The 19,306-nt window shown below is 40.7% G+C and overlaps 1 protein-coding gene across 3 annotated transcripts in view; it reads left to right on the forward strand.

The window, feature by feature from the left end:
* The window catches only part of POU1F1 (POU class 1 homeobox 1), a gene marked incomplete at its 5' end in the record, with an annotated part of 56,542 nt that extends 39,477 nt beyond the window's left edge, over nucleotides 1-17,065 (forward strand). For 2 of the 3 annotated variants that reach the window (XM_083439297.1, XM_083439298.1), the window contains 6 exons: nucleotides 11,287-11,352; nucleotides 11,486-11,603; nucleotides 12,809-13,047; nucleotides 13,992-14,156; nucleotides 14,497-14,557; nucleotides 16,784-17,065. In XM_083439297.1, the coding sequence (XP_083295423.1) occupies nucleotides 11,346-11,352; nucleotides 11,486-11,603; nucleotides 12,809-13,047; nucleotides 13,992-14,156; nucleotides 14,497-14,557; nucleotides 16,784-16,997 (804 nt within the window). In that variant the 3' untranslated portion in view covers nucleotides 16,998-17,065. Of the gene's footprint in view, nucleotides 1-6,696; nucleotides 6,839-11,286; nucleotides 11,353-11,485; nucleotides 11,604-12,808; nucleotides 13,048-13,991; nucleotides 14,157-14,496; nucleotides 14,558-16,783 lie in introns of those variants that run through there. The other variant, XM_083439296.1, reaches the window with a different exon arrangement.
* Nucleotides 17,066-19,306: the final 2,241 nt, after the last annotated feature.

Raw genomic sequence — 19,306 nt, forward strand, 5'->3', positions numbered from 1 at the left:
TCCATTTCTTTACATTGTTTCTGTAGATACAACACAAATGGTTCCCAGTCTTTTTAAAAAGTCTTTATTGTCTTGTATTCTCAATTATATCAGTCCCACGATGTGTTTGCGTGTCTTTTAGGTAAGGTTTTGTTTTAATATATTTCTGTACACATCCTAGCGCAATGGAGTGTCTTCTCAGTTATTTATTTATTCATTTAATCCCAGCTATCCTCTGAGGAGCTCAAGCTGACACACCTAACTCTTCTCTTCACAACCATCCAGTGAGGTAGGTTAGGCTAAGAAAGTGTGACTGGCCCAAGGTCACCCTGTGAGTTTCATGACTGAAGGCATTTGAACTCTGGTCCCACAAGTCCTAGTCCACCACTACACCACACTAGTGTATTATTATATGTTTAAAATATTTTAAGACTGGCTTCTAAGGCATAGCTCTCGCAAGTTGGCTTACAAGACAATCTTTATAATACATTAAATCCAAAAAGGCCAGACCAATTTTATAAACATGTTTATAAAGCAATTTAAAACATCCCAAATATCTCTGAAACAGGATTAAGACCATTCTTACATTCTCTTTTCAAAGTTAAAGGGAATCAAGAAAACATCTTCTAAATTTGATCCCACAAAACATTCAGCTGCATTTTCGGAATCCCTTAAAGGAACACATTTTAAGGATCATAGTGCACATCTATTCTCTGTCAATCTGAAGCCATTGCTCTTCAACCTGTAGAATCACAGCAGAGATCACCTTTTTATTTTGTGTTATTCTGAAAGCAAAAAGGCTCCAAAAGTTGTATGATGTGTTTCATGTGAATGAATACTTCTAGTCAACCAATGACAGACTGTAGAAGATGACTTCAACAGATGGTCCCTGCATAGCAAGCAAAACATTTTTCTACAAACTTCCTTTGTTCCACAAAAGGTTTAACATTTCAGGAAACCTACTGTCTTTTGTTTCTGGTCGCACTAGAGAGAATCACTTAAAGAAATACATTAAGTTAGGTCCTATGTGGCATGTAGCATAGATTGTTGGTCTTAGGTCTACTAAGATTGGCTTAGTCTTTGGCAGCTGGGAGGTGGGTGGCCAGGAGAAGATGGAGCACCACAAGATTCAGGCCTCACTGAAATACTTTGTACTTGGAGCAGAATACGGCACAAAAATAATTCTAATTGAGATTTTTTTTTTAACAAAAAAAGAATGGCCTTCACTTGAAGAATTATTGATCATAAAGTTGCAGCTGTCTTCCTTTATTTTTATTTTTAGAAATGAATTGCATTACTCTTATAGAATTGTGGAGTGGGGAGCTGAAAACAGCTTCCATTGCTGGATCAAAAACATAACTTTCTCTTTTTAAAAAAGTGTTTGAATGACCTTCAGGAGAAGCTGGTTTGTGGCTTGAATATGCTGATGAAATCACTTTGCTTGCAAGTTGTTTTGCTTTGTAATGAAACTCTAAACGACTAGCCATGCTGAACAGATGATGTTTTCTCCCTTGTACCCTAATATTCATTATTACAATCTGGAACCAAAGTTCATGTATGAATATAGATGAAAAATAGGATTTAAAGGATGCTCATGTGATAATCTCCATTTGATTTTCTTTCCAAAGCCATCACGACCTTTTCTTTATACTGCTGTTGGAAAGAAGAGAAAGCAGTATCTCACTATTCACTGTTATACTTTTGTGTGCGTGCGAACACATCTGGAAGCACTTTGATCCTTCACTCATTATGGTCAATTTTCCTTTAAATAAATAAATAAAAGTTGGGCTCGTTTTCCAAACTTTATTTAAACCTGATAATATTTCATGATTTTCTCCTGTTTGAGTTCCTAGAATCATAGAGATGGAAATGACCTCAAAGGGCTTCTGGTCCAAACCTTCTCAGTGCAGGAAGCCCACTGCATCCCTAAGTGGCCCAGCCACTTTCTCACCTAACATCTTCTGAGGCAATCTGTTCCAGTCCATCAGACCACCTATATCATTAGGAAGTTCTTCCTCATTTTTTAGTCTAAATCATTTTTCTTGTATTTTGGACATACTGGACCTACCCTCAGAATGACAGGATATAAATTTGATCCATAGTTTATGTGACAGCCCTTCAAATGTTTTAAAATGCCTTTCATGTTGCTTCTTACTCAACTTCTTCACCCTTTCCTCATAGGAAATTTTGAAAGAGTGCTGTGGACACCACCTCTAGTTTCTGTTGTTTGCTTTTCCATGTCTCTGGGTAAGAGCCAGATCCAACAGAATTAAAATGGATCTGCTTTAGTTTTATTAATTTAGGTGGGGTCCCCTCTGCCCCTCAAATCAAATGAAAGTTTACATTGGTAGACTGCACAGTAAAATTAATACTTGCAGCTTAATGAATTTTCCATAGAATGAAAACAAAATCACCAACAAATCAGAGAACATAACTGTGGGCCAAGTGATGACCTGTGATATTCTGGTGGTTTTCCCTCCTACATTTTCAGTTCCCCTACTTTCTGTCAGAGCTTTACAAGGAAATGAAATTGAAACAGGAAGTGTGAGAGAGCATGGCTTTTCTGTGGGTTAAACCACAGAGCCTAGGACTTGCCGATCAGAAGGTCGGCGGTTCGAATCCCCGCGAAAGGGTGAGCTCCCGTTGTTCAGTCCCAGCTCCTGCCAACCTAGCAGTTCGAAAGCACCTCAAAGTGCAAGTAGATAAATAGGGACCGCTCCGGCATTTCCGTGTGCTGCTCTGGGTCGCCAGAAGTGGCTTAGTCATGCTGGCCACATGACCTGGAAGCTGTATGCCGGCTCCCTCGGCCAGCAAAGCGAGATGAGCGCCGCAGCCCCAGAGTCGGTCACGACTGGACCTAATGGTCAGGGGTCCTTTACCTTTACCACCTTCACCCACCAGGGCACACTGAGGGTGAGGCAGCTCAGGGTTTGTGGGTACCATGGGAAGTCAAACACTCCATGATAAACAAGGGCACCATGTTGGTGACTTCAGGTTTAAGACCAGCATCTTGACCTGTCAACAAGACAAAGCAAGCGTTTATTAAACTTCCAACCAATACCAGAGGAGTTTCATTTCAAGTGAACCAAAGTACCCCCTTTTTCATAATCAGCAGCATTGCCACCAAGCAATGTTATGTCAGACAGTAGATCTAAGCATGCTGTTAGCATTCTAAGGAGTATGTAAGGTCAAATAAGTTTGGAAGTGGGCAGCGATGGTTCATACAAATTCAAATACGAAAAACATTGTTAGAGTCTTTTATATTTTACTAATTAAAAACATTTCATGCTCAAAAACTTTTGGGTTTTTTGGGATATGCACTGTGTCCAAACACACAGAATTTGGGGGAACTAATATTTTCCCCTTACGGACACACCCCTCATTTTAGCTGTGCATTGAGAACCGTGGGAGCACCCTATACCAAATCACATAAGCAATCTGTGATACACATGCAGAGGTTGTTTTTCAGCAATCTAGTGTGAGGACAGGTGCCCCTGGAAAACAAATTATCCTAATTTTTTATCCTTTATGAAGTAGGCCCATTTCCCCCATCGGTTGGGCTTTAAGACTATTGTCAGCCATAATGCAATTATGCCTGGTCTTAGTCCAAACCCAATGAACCAGAGCTTGGCAACAGGAGCTAATGCGCCTTCTATATATTTTAAAAAGTGATCAGTGCATGGGAAAGTGTCTTCCGCTGAAATCTCTTAATCCTTTCTCTTTATCAGGTGTCTTTGCTACACTGTATGTGTCCATCTATGATACAGACTGTCAAAGGAATCGTTCCATTTGTCCAGTCATGCAAACTGTTAATTATGGTTTTCTTAATAGGTATAACAAACTAGGGAGTCTTAACGCATGCTTTATATTTTGCAAGGATTCAGGTGGTTCATTGTGATAACTGCTTTGCTATTGCTTTGCCCAAGACTGCATATTGTCGCCCTGCTTATTTAACTTATATGCAGAATTCATCATGCAAAAGGCTGGACTAGATGAATCCCAAGCCGGAATTAAGATTGCCGGAAGAACCATCAACAACCTCAGATATGCAGAGGACACAACTTTTATGGCAGAAAGTGAGGAGGAATTAAATAACCTCTTAATGAGGGTGAAAGAAGAGAGTGCAAAATATGGTCTGAAGCTCAACATCAAAAAAATGAAGATCATGGCCACTGGTCCCATCACCTCCTGGCAAATAGAAGGGGGAAGAAATGGAGGCAGTGAGAGATTTTACTTTCTTGGGATCCATGATCACTGCAGATGGTGGCAGCAGTCACAAAATTAAAAGACGCCTGCTTCTTGGGAGAAAAGCGATAACAAACCTTGACAGTATCTTAAAAAGCAGAGACATCATTTTGCTGACAAAGGTCCATATAGTTAAAGCTATGGTTTTCCCAGTAGTGATGTATGGAAGTGAGAGCTGGACCATAAAGAAGGCTGATCGCTGAAGAATTGATGCTTTTGAATTATGGTGCTGGAGGAGACTCTTGAGAGTCCCATGGACTGCAAGAAGATCAAACCTCTCCATTCTGAAGGAAATCAGCCCTGAGTGCTCACTGGAAGGACAGATCATGAAGTGGAGGCTCCAATGCTTTGGCCACCTCATGAGAAGAGAAGACTCCCTGGAAAAGACCCTGGTGCTGGGAAAGATTGAGGGCACAATGAGAAGGGGACGACAGAGGATGAGATGGTTGGACAGTGTTTTCGAAGCTATCAACATGAGTTTGACCAAACTGCGGAAGGCAGTGGAAGACAAGAGTGCCTGGTATGCTCTGGTCCATGGGGTCACGAAGAGTTGGACATGACTAAATGACTAAACAACAACAACCAACGGAATCTTCTGGGCCCAGAACACTATTTGCATTCAATCTTCTCCTCAGTGGGGTGTGATCCTTGCCCACATGACAGCCGCCTTGAGTTATCCCCTTTGGAGCTCTGGGCTCCCACAATAGTAATAATCTCCCTCCCTTCCACTCATATGCCCCATTTGCAACCCTAGTTTTGTCCATATTCATATAACCAGACTGATGCAATTCTTTCATATTAACGTTAATTTTTATCCATGCAACATGCTAGGAAATGAATATTATGAGTAATTCCATTCAGTTTTACTGGGAAATTTCTTACATTGTAGAAGGAAACTTTTTTATACAGGCCCCATAGGATTCAATTCAAATAAATTTCAGTATGTTCTCATTACTAACTCAGCTCATTAAATTCAATTGTGACTGCCTTGCTCTAGATCAGAGAAGAGAAAACCTTCCCTGTGCAGAATGTCTAGTGCATTCCTACATTTGCAGCACTGCAGTAGTCATGTGGAATGCATATAATTCACTTGGAAAAAATTGGGAGGGACCCATCAAATGTGGAACCAGAACTGTATAATTGGAGTGACAATATCTGTGAGTTATCAGTTGATATGAATGACACTTTTTAAGTGTTGCTTTGAATTCAATACAGGATGCAGCAGGAATGGTTAGCTCAAAAACTCAAGTAACATGCGAGGTTTTCTGCTTATGGAAAAGCCCTATCTTCTCTCAAATAGAGCTCTTCCAATTGGTGGCAATCACTATTCTTGTGCCTTATGCTTCTACAGGCAGTATCATGTCTTCCAAAAGCCTGGAAGGCAGACAGTACCCACTTTGGGCTTATATTGTAGATGGAAACTTATTCATGCTCATCCTGCTACAATTAGTACTTTTAATCAACCATGCATCTCATACATAACACTGCTTTTTTAGGATGATAGGTATGTCTTAAATGTATTAATGACTTCAAAGTAGGGTGAATGTTTATCTGATCTTATATCTTACATTTGGTTTTATCAGAAGCTATGTTTATTACAATGCCTTTTCAATGTGAGTCTCTGAAACTTTTTTAAAAAGCAGCATTTAAAAGCACAAGGTTATAAAATGCAACTTTAAATATCTATGTTTGTTCCAGAGAACTGTTGATATTATTATTCCCATAGGACCTTAAAACAACACATCTTTCATGTATTTTCCAAATCCGACTAGTCTCAATAAACACTTAGTACTTCCTATCATGCAGAGTAGTATGTTATTCTTCATGGAATAACATCTGCTTACAGATCTCTTCATATAATCCAAAAATTAAGAACCAAATCTCATTTCTATAGTTTTTGGTTTTAATTTACATGTATAACTTTTGGATTTTGTGGGGGTTTTTTGGTAAGAGTTTGGTTTTTCAACCTTTTGCTTTGTGCGGTGGGGATCTCTGTGTGATTTGAGTGTTTGTTTTTTGGCTTTTGGGGCAGGTGTTCATACGGTTGGATAACACTGAGGAGGTTTCCGCAACTCTCATATGAGCAGAAATTGGGGTAAAAAGACTCCCTCCTGCAGCCTTATCCAATATTGTTCCTTCACAAAAGCCTTCTTTAAAAGAACCTGGGGAAAAATTGGGTCTCTGGTTTCCCCTCATTAATTGGGTGTCTGTTGCATTTGGGTGGGGAGGAAGGAGGTTCCTAAGTGATCAGGCAACTTGGCAGGCAAAGCACATTAAAATGGATAAAGGGATTTCCTGACAGTATAAATACCTGCACACGACTTCCCTGTGCACCATAACCCATGTTATGTATATATGCAAGGGAAAGTGGTAGCAATCGAATCTGGGCAGCTGGGAACTGCATAGGGTAGACTTGGGAGAAAAGCAAGGCAAGGCATCTCTTCGTTCTTCCTTTTCTGTTTGCTTGTGGGAATGAGTTGTCAAGCCTTTCCTTCAGCTGACACCTTCATCCCTTTGAATTCAGACTCGTCACCCTCTCTGCCTCTGATAATGCATCACAGTGCTGCAGAGTGCTTACCCGTCTCCAATCATGCCACCAATGTGGTCTCAACAGGTACTTTTTTTATTCTATCAGTGTTGCTCTTCTCAATGTGCCATGCTTTGGCATCTTTCATATGCTACGCAAGCCCTTGAAGGGAAAACTTTTTAAAGAGATTAGGTTCTCTGAGCAAATGATTCAAACTAAAACTACCAGCATGCCAGGTTTAATTGCGTACGGTGTAGTCATTGTTTTTTTAATTGCCACATTAGCTTTCCAGTAAAATCTTCACAATGGCGAAGCTGGATCATCATAATGCATCATCAAAAGGCTGGTGTCTTATTTACTTATCTGATGTCGTATTTCTTTAAAGTGTTTCTTAAATGTTTCAACAGACGATTCCAGGGTGGTGTACAAACGTGTGAATAAAATCAATTCACACAACGTACAAAATTTAAAACCATTTAAAAACAAGACGAAACATACATCCAAAATGGTAAAAGCATATCACAATTCCTAAAACCATTTACAATCTAAAATGTCTTATTTCCTACTTCTCAAAAAACTCATACTAAAGAATGGGAAGATGCTTTATATGAAGTGGAAAATAAAACCAACCAGTTTGCACATATGCCAGCACTAAAAATCTAAGGTGATACAAATATTAACCTAGCTAATAAATCCTGTTTTCAGTTGCATGTCTAAGTATGACATTATTAACAATTAAATTTCATTTCATTTGGACTCTTCCATATGACATTTTATTTTTGTTGTTGCTGCTGCTCTAGGTGGCGGTATATTCTGCAACATGTAATTGACTCATTTATACTGAATTTGTGGTGGTTTATATTGGAGGATCCACACATCCTTCTGCAATGCTTCCCCAGTGTTACTGCATTATTGTCATCTGGAGCTACACATCTTGAACAAGAGTGCTATAAAAGATATCTGGGAGTGAAAAACAAAAAATAACTTGGAATGTTTGTGGTATAAAAAATTGAAGGATTTTAGCAGGAACATGCACTGTTTGGGAACAGAAGAGCAAACACAAACAGTATTGAAAGTGGGATTGTATGTATAACCTCCCAGATACCAAATAATCATGAAAGCACAATAAAAAGGATGCTTGGAAGGGCCCTTAGAGTTGATCAAAAGCATCAATTTATTCCAAGTGGCGTGAAATGACATTTCAACAAATAAAACCATTTGTATGCCCATTTTTTCAAACTCCAGTATGTGTGTTTAAGCAGAAGGGAAAACAGAATCAGAAAAAGCTGCTACCTAAAACCTAGGGAGGGACACAGGGAGTGAGAATTAATCTATATTGAAGGTATATCAAAAAGAGTTTTCACCAACCAATAAAAGTTTGATAAGGAAGGAGCCAACAAGCCTCGTAGAGGGAATTCCATAGTCTGGGCTGCAACCATAGATACTCTGTCCCATTTTCCTACCACCAGCATGTCTGAACCCAGCTGGAAATGGCCTCAAAGATCTCAGAAATTGGGTATGATCGCACGATGATCCTTAAAACACCTTGGTCCGAAATCTTTAAAGGCAGTATTCGGCACTTTGAATTGGGAATGGAAACACAGCCGTATCCAAGGTCTAAACTGGAAAAGTGGGCCATGGGCTCTGAACTTTCTGCCACATCTGCATTTGTCTCAAGTCATACTTTCAAACACTTGCAAGGTTTTATAACCTGCCAGAGAGTTCATAGTTTCAGAATAATTTTTTAAAAATAAGAATTGTTTCACGAAGCACCAGTATTAGGTTTGAGGGCTACCTTGGCAAAGTTCTACCTGGTCAACCTCGACTTCACCAATGTCTCCCCACTAACACTACCACCCCCCTCCAAATAATTTTCTGGTAGTTGTGGACTCACAACTAAATGCTGCACTATGGTCCCTGTGACTGGTCATGCCACATCAACAACAATAAGACAGACCACTCAGAAGGAGGCAGAGGATGGCTTGTGCTGGTTTAGAATAATAGATGCTCCTTGGGAAGGCAGGGAAATATGATTTTTAAGGTAGAGATCCATGTCCCATTGACAGAGGCTTTTGTGTGGCGTTCCTTCATCGCTCCACATCTGGTTTCTCCCAAATGAGTTATATCAGTGATGCATGAAAGTCATTGTGCTCAGAAACTGCTACTCTCTCCTCTGCCCTGCAGGCAATTTAAGCCAGGCTCTTTTCAGTTCCTTGGGTTTTCTGTTACTTCAAGAGCTCTCCGTTTTTAATTTCAGAGAAGCATCAAGATGTGTATTAAAGCAGATGACCCTGAAAGTATATTATACTGTATCCAACTATTTCAAAGATCATTAAGTTAAAACTTTTTTTCTGTTACATGGGAGAAAACCAATTTGTGGATTCAAAAGAAATGAAGAAAGAAGCAGAAGGCTGCGCTGCCGTTTTAATTTAATGTGAAATAGAATCCTTCCAGGAATATAATTCATTTCTATTTCAATGCCTTAAAACAAGAACTGTGGCTGAAAGAATGAAAATCAAAAATGGCTTGGCACACAGTGATTTATTTGCAGTGCGTAACCCCCCTGCCACACACATAGACACACATGCTTTTTAAAAATTTTGTAAATAGTTCATACTGCGGACTTTTGACCAGCCTGCCAGATAAGGATTGGCCTATGATTAGTACAGAGCTATATTAAAACTTGCATGTGTGATCTTTAACAAACAGCTCTGTTTTGAAGTAAAACTGGATGCACTGATTTGCGGGCAGGAGAGTTCCTTCTGTGTAAAATGGAATCAATCCAAAGAACCATGGGTATATTTGACTAACGCAGAAGCCATTCATAGTTCAAGAAGTAGTCAAATGTTCCTTTGATTCCTTTATCACCTGCCCACATCAGATGTGGCTGTTTTTCAAAAAAAGGTTTATTCTGTAAAATTTACACCATAAAATAAAATCTCATAAGCATAATTTATATTTTATGTGTCAAGCTTTTCAGTAATCACTATAACTAGCACACGATGGCCTACATTTACTGGACTTCTGATCCACCTCCTTTCAACAACTTTGTCATACATGGTAAATCTGAGGTGCCTTGAAAGCTGGGTGCGTGCAGTTGCTTGTACAGCTCAAATTTACACACTTTCTTAAGATGTTCTCCAAAAGGTAGAGTATAGACTCAAGACAGATCCAAAATGTGTATATAATATATTATTTATTTGCCTGTTTGTTTATTTCATAACATTTGTACACAACTTGATTGTAAAAAGAAAAGAAAAGAACAATGCTCAAAGCAGTTTACAAAAAGATAAAACAATAAAATAAAGGAAAAAAATTACAACCATACTTTTAAAGCATATAAATAGAAGGTAAAATACTAAAGCTGAGTAAAATTATCTCCACTTTCTTAGTGTCTGAGTAGGCTTGTCTAAACAGGAATTTGTTTAGCAGGCACCAAACATAGAACAGTGAAGGCACCTGCTTCATCTCAACAGGCAGCAAGTTCCAAAGTAAAGATGCTGCCACACTAAACGGGTCTTGTGTGACACCTGTAGTGGTGCTAATTCTTCAACTGAAGAGGTCAAATGAAGACATGTGGGGCTAGGCAATTCTAGTACACTGGTCCCAGTTTGCATTTCTTGGTGCAGAAAATATTGATCTGATGTGTAGAGATCTTTTCTATTCTAATTAATTCAAGAGGGTTCTGGAAGCTTCTCTGTGTGGAAGAAACAAGCAGGAGTTCCTGATATTTTGGGTTATTCCTTCAGAGAAGCTGAGTATAGCTGGCTTAAACTGGTTCTCTTATCTTTTCAGTCAAGGTCATGCTGACTATAAAAGTAGGGCCAGAAGGCGTGTGGGTTTCACTTTCTCTTTCTATATCTTTTCGTTCTGGTGTGGTGTTCTGTACATAGCATGCTTAGTGTTAAGGTTTTAGACTTATTATAAGTTATTAAAGTTAAGTCTGCTGCAGCTGGATTTCTTATGGACAGGGCCAATCCTGAATGCATTGGATTTGTGACCATTATGCTCATTTGCCTTCAGTAGCAGTAAAGCTCTGCTGGATGAAATATTAATTGCCTCTGGTCTATTTTGGGGGGTAATCCTGCAACGTGTTTAAGGTTTTACTCTGCTAACTATACATTGGAGTCTATTCTGGGTCAATATTGAGTAGAATTTCAGTGACATAGTATACAGTGGTAACTCGGGTTACAAACACTTTGGGTTGCAGACTCCGCTAACCCAGAAATAGTACCTCAGGTTAAGAACTTTGCTTCAGGATGAGAACAGAAATCACATGGTGGCGGTGTGACAGCAGCGGGAGGCCCCATTAGCTAAAGTGGTACCTCAGGTTAAGAACAGTTTCAGGTTAAGAATGGACCTCCAGAACGAATTAAGTTCTTAACCTGAGGTACCACTGTACTTTGGTTGGGTTGAAAGGATGATCTTCGGGTCTTTATACATGTTCTTACCAGTCTCATCTGTTTTGTTAACCCCAACCCCTAAATCTTCCTGCATATACCTCTCCATGCTGACACTGGGAAATGTTCTATCAGGTCTGCATTATTCCATCCCTTCCTGCCATTATGGAAACCAGCAAGCTGCCTATGGCGTGATGGCAGGTAAGAAATGTTCCCTTAAAACCAGTGGGCCCATAAAGCGGGGCGGGGGGGATACATCTGGAACTAATTCAGTTTGTCTCAACTGAAATGCCATTACTGCACTCTCAACTTCCCCCTCCCCCTTTTTACCCAGGTATCAAGCCTGCGGGTCCAGATATGCTGGCAGCCAGCCTCTCTCAAAGCCGCATTTTGCAGACCTGCAGTATGCCCCATCCCAACATTGTGAATGGTGTTGGCACATTGCAAGGCAAGTCTGTCCTGTTTCATTTTGTTTTGCTTTCCCTAACTGATTAACCTTATTACATAAAAGGCTTCAGTGCCCGAGAGGCATTCCTGTAACAGCAGTAGTTCAAAATCAAAAGGAGCAGGGTTTAAATCTTAATTGCCATTTAAAAACGATGAAAAGCCATACAGAATACGGATGACTAAAAGGGACCTTGTGGTTGGCGCTAGTCATCATCATCGGGAATGAATGAATGAATGAATGAATCTTTATTTGCATCAGCCATCGGCCATAGCAATTAAACAACAATATGATATACAAAGAATGAAAATAAACAGACAATTATATAAAATGCATTTTAGGGTTTATAATCAATAGTCAAATAGTGGATCTTATTCTGTTTGCCCCAGCTAAAAACCTTGCAACCTTTGCTGTCACCTGCTCATCTTGATCTGCCAAGAGAAAGGACACTGTGGCAGTGGTTGGGCGACCCGGAATGGACAATAAAAGAGGGGTGATAATCTCATTCCTCAAGTCTTTATAAAGAGTGCAAGCCAGAAGGACATGCACCACCGATTCGGTACTGCCATCTCCACAGGGACATAAGTGTTTTTTTGTGTGTGGAATCTGTTGGAATTGTCCCTCAAGTACAGCCATTTAAAAACAATGAAAAGCCATACAGAATAAGGATGACTAAAAGGGACTTTGTGGTTGGAGCTTGTCATCTTCATCGGGAGGGAATTCTGCAAACTCAAGAGCTGCCCCAGAAAAGGCCCCTTCTTGTCTATTCACTAACCAAATCTATTTTTCTGGTGGGAGATAGGAAAGGACTTCTTAGCCTGTGGGAAGCTTCATATGGGAAGAGATAGTGTTTCAGATAGCCTGGCCCTCAGCTTTTTAGGGTTTTAGCACCTTTAGTGGGCTTGGAAGCAAACTGGGAAGCCAGCACAGTCTATTTGTTTATTCATTTCCAATATTTATAGGCCACTTTTCACCACAGAGGGCCACAGAACAGTTTACAGAACAATCAATAAGACCAGTGGACATAAGACCTAGGTAATACGAAACGAGAATAAGCTATTAAGACTTCAATCCCATGCAACTTACATGGGAGTGTGTACCATTGATCTTGGTAAGGCTTACTTCTGAGTAAAAGTCTGCCTAGAATTGCACTGCTGCTAAATGATGTGAGCTAGGAAATTATAACATTTCTTTTTGTTCTCCAACAGGTAGCCTCACCCCTTGCCTTTATAAATTCCCTGACCATGCGCTGAGCGCCAGTTCATGTGCTCTGGGCCACAGCTTTCCTTCCATGCACCCCTCCATCCTTGGAGATGACTCGGTCACTGATTTTAAGCAGGAATTCCGCAAGAAGAACAAGTCAATCGAAGAACCAATAGACATGGATTCTCCTGAAATCAGGGAACTAGAAAAGTTTGCCAACGAGTTCAAGCTGAGAAGAATTAAGCTGGGTATGTGACTCATTTAACTAAAGATGTTAGGAGATTTTTAAAAATATATATATATTGCTTATGCTAAAGCGACAAATGCATGGATTGTGGCAGACTGATAATGATAAAATGGTCAACTTTCAGCAGCAGAGTAGAAAGGGCAGTGTAAAAGGTCCATGTCTAAGTACTATTGCAAATGAACTGGGTTTTTACCCAGTACTGGAGCTTTTCAAGCCTCCCACATTCTTCAAAAATGGTGCACTGATATAAATGATCCTATGCAGGAAATCTAAATGTGAATGTCTTTTCTGAGTAGTAGGAAATGTATAGCACAAGCCTTATATAGCGCAAGGATAAGTCCCAGGCTCCCTTTTTAGTTTGCCTGCTTCTGTGTTAAAATTAAAACATTTTATTTTGTACAAGCAACAGGGAGTCTTGTGACAGCTTAGAAACAAAGAAATTTACTTTGGCATAACTTTTGTGGCATGTGGTGCATAAAGTGGCTGTAGATGCATTAAGCATTATCCATAGATGCAGAATCATCCTATTTACCGATCTCACTGAGGTCAGAAGAAAAAGAAATGCAGAGAAGTGCAGGGCGTGCGAATTATGGCCTTACCAGTGGCCATTCATGCAAAGTTGATAATTTGGACAGCCTGGCATTGGTCGGCTAATTAGCACATGCAGTCTTCAAGGTGACTCAGGATTCTTTGTTATTTTTGCAGCCACAGATTAATAGTTTCCCTATTGGAAAACCTTTTCTGTGTCTGATTGGTGTGAAATCAAAATGAGATTTGTTTTATTAGATGAAAGAAAAATTCCGGATGAGCGTAAAAATCATCAGTGTATGCATATATATAGGTGGGTGGGTGGGTGGGTGTGTAGACTGATAAATAGATAGATAGATAAAGTGTTTCTATGCCAGCATCTTTTCCCAAGCTTGTAGGATTGTTTTCTTTTGGCAGGTTATACCCAAACTAATGTTGGAGAGGCTTTGGCTGCCGTGCATGGCTCTGAGTTCAGCCAAACAACTATTTGCCGGTTTGAAAACTTGCAGCTGAGCTTCAAGAATGCTTGCAAACTTAAATCCATCCTAACCAAGTGGCTGGAGGAAGCAGAACAAGTAGGAGGTATAACCCAAAATTCCACGGCTCTTCTTAAAGGAGATTTCCTTGCTTGTGTGCATTGAAACTGATGTGGAGGAGAACAATTTTCAGAAACACAAGCCTGCTCCAGCAACCCCTTTAGCACATTTAGTCAAGGGAGGAAGCAGGATTGTTCCCACTAGCTCTGTCCCAGGTGCCAATGAACCAGGTGACAAAGCGCCCCCTGGGTCTTAGGTGTGGGTCCTATTTTGAAATCACTGAAATGTGAGTGTTTAGTTCACAGGAATTGCTGGTCGCAATAGCTTTTGATACTGTGCATGTTATCATTGGAAGTCGCTTTCTCTCACAATGTTCTGTTCTGCAGCCTTATACAATGAAAAAGTTGGAGTGAATGAGCGGAAAAGAAAACGCAGAACAACCATAAGGTAATGCAGCTGGATGCTGAACTGGGCTTTTCAGCTTTGGGAAACGCAGGCAGCTAGCCCTTGAGTATTCCCATCTGTAGGAATAGTCTCCTAAGGCTGCCATCCTACATACCAGGGGTTAGGGACCTCGGGTCCAGGGGCAAAAGGCAGCCTACCTGGTCTTTCTAGCCAGCCCTCAAGACACGTCCCCTAGGATGAACCCCCAATGGCCCTGCTCCATGCCACCCATGGGTGCTTTTGCCCATCTTACTCCTCTGGATGGATGATGGAGGGGTGTGTAAACCTCTGACTCTTGTGTGGCTAGAATGTAGCCTCCTGTGGAAAGGTAAGAGTCTTCCCCATTGGCCCACTATTGCCTCTGGCCCAGACCACTAATGCAATGCAGCCCTTAGGTACGAAGCGGGGACCCTTCCCTGCTATAAAACACTTGTTGGAGGCTAAGAACCTAGAATCATAGAATTGCATAGTTGGAAAGCTCCCTCACCCCCGGTGGCTTGTAGAATTAGACTGCTTAGCTTTTTTCCCCTTTAGTTGTTTTGTAAATAAGTGTTTTATAGAAGATGGTTGCTTTGCTGATGATTTGCAATTGTTTTACTGGCGATTTGTTAATTATTCTATGTGATTTATGTTGTAATTGTGATGGTCTGTTATGCTGTTTATTGTTGGAAGCCACTTTGTGTCTCATGTAAGTGAAAAGTGGCATAGAAATATAATGATTGAATGACCCTGAGAGTCATCTAGTGCAAGCGAATCCTGCCCACAGCCTTCCCTGGCTGGACTCGAACCACCATCCTTCTGGTTAATAGCCAGATGTCCTAACCCATTGCACCACTTCCAAATACACATGTATATGATTGCCTTGTTAATTACATATATGGCCCTGTATTTGTTGGGGGGGAGCGAGGTCCAAAACATCACACTATTTTCCTCCATATATCTAGTTACAGGTAGGTAGCCATGCTGGTCTGCTGTAGTCAAAACAAAATAAAAAAAATCCTTCCAATAGCATCTTAGAGACCAACTAAGTTTGTTACCGGTATGAGATTTCGTGTGCATGGTATCTGAAGAAGTGTGCATGCACACGAAAGCTCATACCAATAACAAACTTAGTTGGTCTCTAAGGTGCTACTGGAAGGAATTTTTTAATTTTGTTCCTCCATAGACTTACAGTTGAGTTCATGCTCCCTTTAAAAGACCCGTGCTAATTCAATCTTCTACGATTTTGAATCAATAAAAACCACAATGTTTTGTTTTACTCCACCACCCTGCCGATGCTGATACACCCACACCCACCCACCCATTCCTGGCTTGTTTAACCTCAGCAACACAAATACATTGCAAAGTACAACCTCTCTAAAAAGAAACCCTGAAAAGGGAACATACCATCCCTGCTATTTTGCATCAGAATCCTACCTGCTTTGCACAGCCCCTTTCATGTCAAACATGAAGTATAATGCCGTCCCCTTGTGGTCAAAATGAAAAATTGTTCCACTACGGAGGGAACTGTTTTTTGTTACCTTTGGAAGAAATATACCACATATCTGAATGTTGGTTTTGGAAGAAATATACCACATATCTGAATATTTTCACAAAATTTCAGTTCGGGGGGGGGAAAGCACAAAAAGCAGCTTGGAGGCAATTTCAGCATTCATTTGTAGTTTCCCCAAAGAATGAGGCAATATTGTAATATCGTAACAAGGTTTCCAACTTGTTTTTAAACATTACGCTCTCAGATTAGAACCGCAAATTTAAGCCAGTTTAAAAAGTGGTTTGGTAAAACACAAAATTTTGTGTTAACTGGTACAGATTACCTTTTTTTGCTCAAGTGTTGTCATTTCTATTTTTTATCATGGCTAGGGGCCTCCAAAGGTGGAAGTGGCCGAGGCCTCTCTGGACATGTGAGAGATATTCCCAAGGAAGGTTTTCACTAAAACACCTTTGGCAATGTACCGCCCATTTTTAAAGCACCAATTTGAGCCTTGCTTTTCTCTTTGCTCTCTTGAATTTGGTGCTGCTCTCTTTTGCTCCGCTAGTATTGAAAGCACAGGGATAAATACGGATGATGCCTCCTATTTGCATCGCACAACCCAGGCTACAAATGACATGTGGGTGTCATACTTTTTTTTCTGTTGTGTATACGAAACGCCTTGCATGAACTGGCCCATAGTTTCCATGCAGCCTGAGATACCAAGGCTATGATCGAATTGTTATGGTTCTCCTTTCCAGCATTGCAGCCAAAGAAGCTCTCGAGAGCCATTTTGCAGAACAAAGCAAGCCCTCATCTCAGGAGATCATGAGGATGGCTGAGGGGCTCAATCTGGAGAAAGAAGTGGTGAGGGTCTGGTTCTGCAACAGAAGGCAGCGAGAGAAGAGAGTGAAGACCAGTTTGCACCAGAACACCTTCAATTCCATGATTAAGGACCACCAAGAGTGCCACTAGACTTTCTTGGCGTGAAGCGGGTTTTTTTAGACAGCAACACTTTGAAAACTGGACTCCCTCCTTCCCCCCACCCCCCCAGGAAAAGAAACGGGCGTAAATGCAGGGCATGTAATGCTTACCACTTTTACAAGTTTGTCAAGCTTAATGATAAATAATTTTAGGGATGCTTCATTTAAATACTGTGCAGTTAATACAGCCTAGTGCAGTAGCACCTTGTGCAATTTAGTAATGCCAAAATTGAAAAAATAGGCAAAGCAGGAGTGAAGACTGCTTGGCTTATTTTAATACCACTATCTATAGTGTCAGAGGGTGGTGATGACTCTTATGGGTGCAGAATGCAGAAGTTAGGTGGTTAGATACTCACCTTTAAAGGGTGGCCTGCTGTGGTGAACACTACTTGTATATTTTGGAGGGGGTGTTCTCACACATCCAAGTGCTTTGCTTTCTTTATTTTAGGCTAAAATCTTTTACTTAGTTGTTCACTGCTGCCACCATGTATCTAAATATCAATGATATAGCCCATTTTTTTACCCACCAGTAGCTAGCTATGGATCAGCGTGGCACAAAACAGCACCGGTTCCATTTCAAAGTAACTTATTATTTATTTTAAGTATAAATAGCTGCGGATCTTAGCTTGTGTAGATACTATATGTTGATCTGTACATGGTTTACTGTTTAACTCAGAATGGTTACAGCTGAAGTTACTGCTTCTTTAAGAGGAAGAAACTGAGAGGTTTGATTTATCCCCTATGGTCAGTTTCCCTAAACCACTCCAACCCAGTTAACATTCATCCATCTAGGTGTGGAGAACTACACTTGCAGTCAAAACACCAAGGCTGCAGGCTGCGCCCACATTGCTGCTCTTCAAATTTGTGCCTCCCATAATCCCTTGTCTGTTGAAACAGGCAGGTGGGGAGGGGGTTTCTGTCACTTGTAATCTGCATTTCAGAAATTCCCTAGATCCTGAAATGTAAGCTCCAAAACTTACACTGAGATCCACAGACTAGAAAAACGCCATTTAACTTATACCAGCCTAATCAGTTTGGACAGAGATTGATATGGAAGAGATATTTAAAAGCCTGAGGTTATGGGGAAATTCTGCTGACATCTATATGCTGTAGTCCTTTAATCCAAATACCCTCATTAGCGCCCTAGACATTAATTGAACTAGCTAAATAAGTTACAGCATGAAGCCTTTTCCTCTGCAAGAATGAGATTTCATAGGAGGGGAGGAAAAGATGACAGGAATCAAGGGATTTCAGAGGGGGGATGAAAAAAACTGTCAGTTCCGACTGGGGCAGGCTTATCGGTGGCATTGATGAGGACTCTCCTAGTTGACAGGATCCTTAAACCTAAAAGCTCCTTAAAGCAGCTGTCGCCTAATGAGCAGTTTTAGCAAACAGTGAGGGGCCTGCTAGTTAAAATATTGCCAAGAACTTTTAATATGGGAAAGGCTTATAGGGAGGCATTATCTAACATCTGCATTCTGTACATTCATCTTTAAAGCTACTTCACTCTACCTTTGCATTTTGATTTTTTGCTTTGTGAAGTCCAGCCAGGATTAAAAGCTTGCTGTTACCAAAAGGCAGTTGGCCCAATGAGAGGTATTCCTTAAACTACATTGGAATAAACATGGCAATTACCTCTATCCTGGCTTATACAGGAAAGCCAGTAATGTATTAGTTTAGAGGCCTCATCCTAAAAACAAAAGGATCGTGCTAAAGCACCAGGTACTATAGGGAGGTCTCTAACTGGGACCTTTATTAATAAGCTAGACGGCATTTGACCCACATCTTGGAAATGACCACAGCACGGAATGGGAGACACACACGGCTTGCTACAAACAAGCATTTGGCAATCAACAAAAAACACAATTTTTTATTTCGTTGCATTTAGATCCCACATTCTTCTCCAAGGAGCACAAGGTAGTCATAGAATTGTAGAGTTGGGTGGGTCATTCAGTCCAACCCCCTGTTGCCCAACATGGGTCTCAAGCCTATGACCTTGACATTAAGAGTCGCATGCTCTATCGACTGAGCTATGCCTATGGTTCTCCCCCTTCTCATTTAATAATGGCCTGGTTCATGTCACTTCAAACCATAGTTTAAAACAGGCATAGGCAAACCCGGATCTCCAGATGTTTTGGGACTACAACTCCCATCATCCCTGACCACTGGTCCTGCTAGCTAGGGATGATGGGACTTGTAGTCCCAAAAACATCTGGAGGGCCGAGTTTGCCTATGCCTGGTTTCAAATAATTGCGGTGGAAAACAGCACCCAGAGAAGGTTAAGGGAAAGATTCTGATCAT

This window comes from Podarcis tiliguerta (assembly GCF_965153285.1).
Source record: "Podarcis tiliguerta genome assembly, chromosome: 4".
NCBI lineage: Eukaryota > Metazoa > Chordata > Lepidosauria > Squamata > Lacertidae > Podarcis > Podarcis tiliguerta.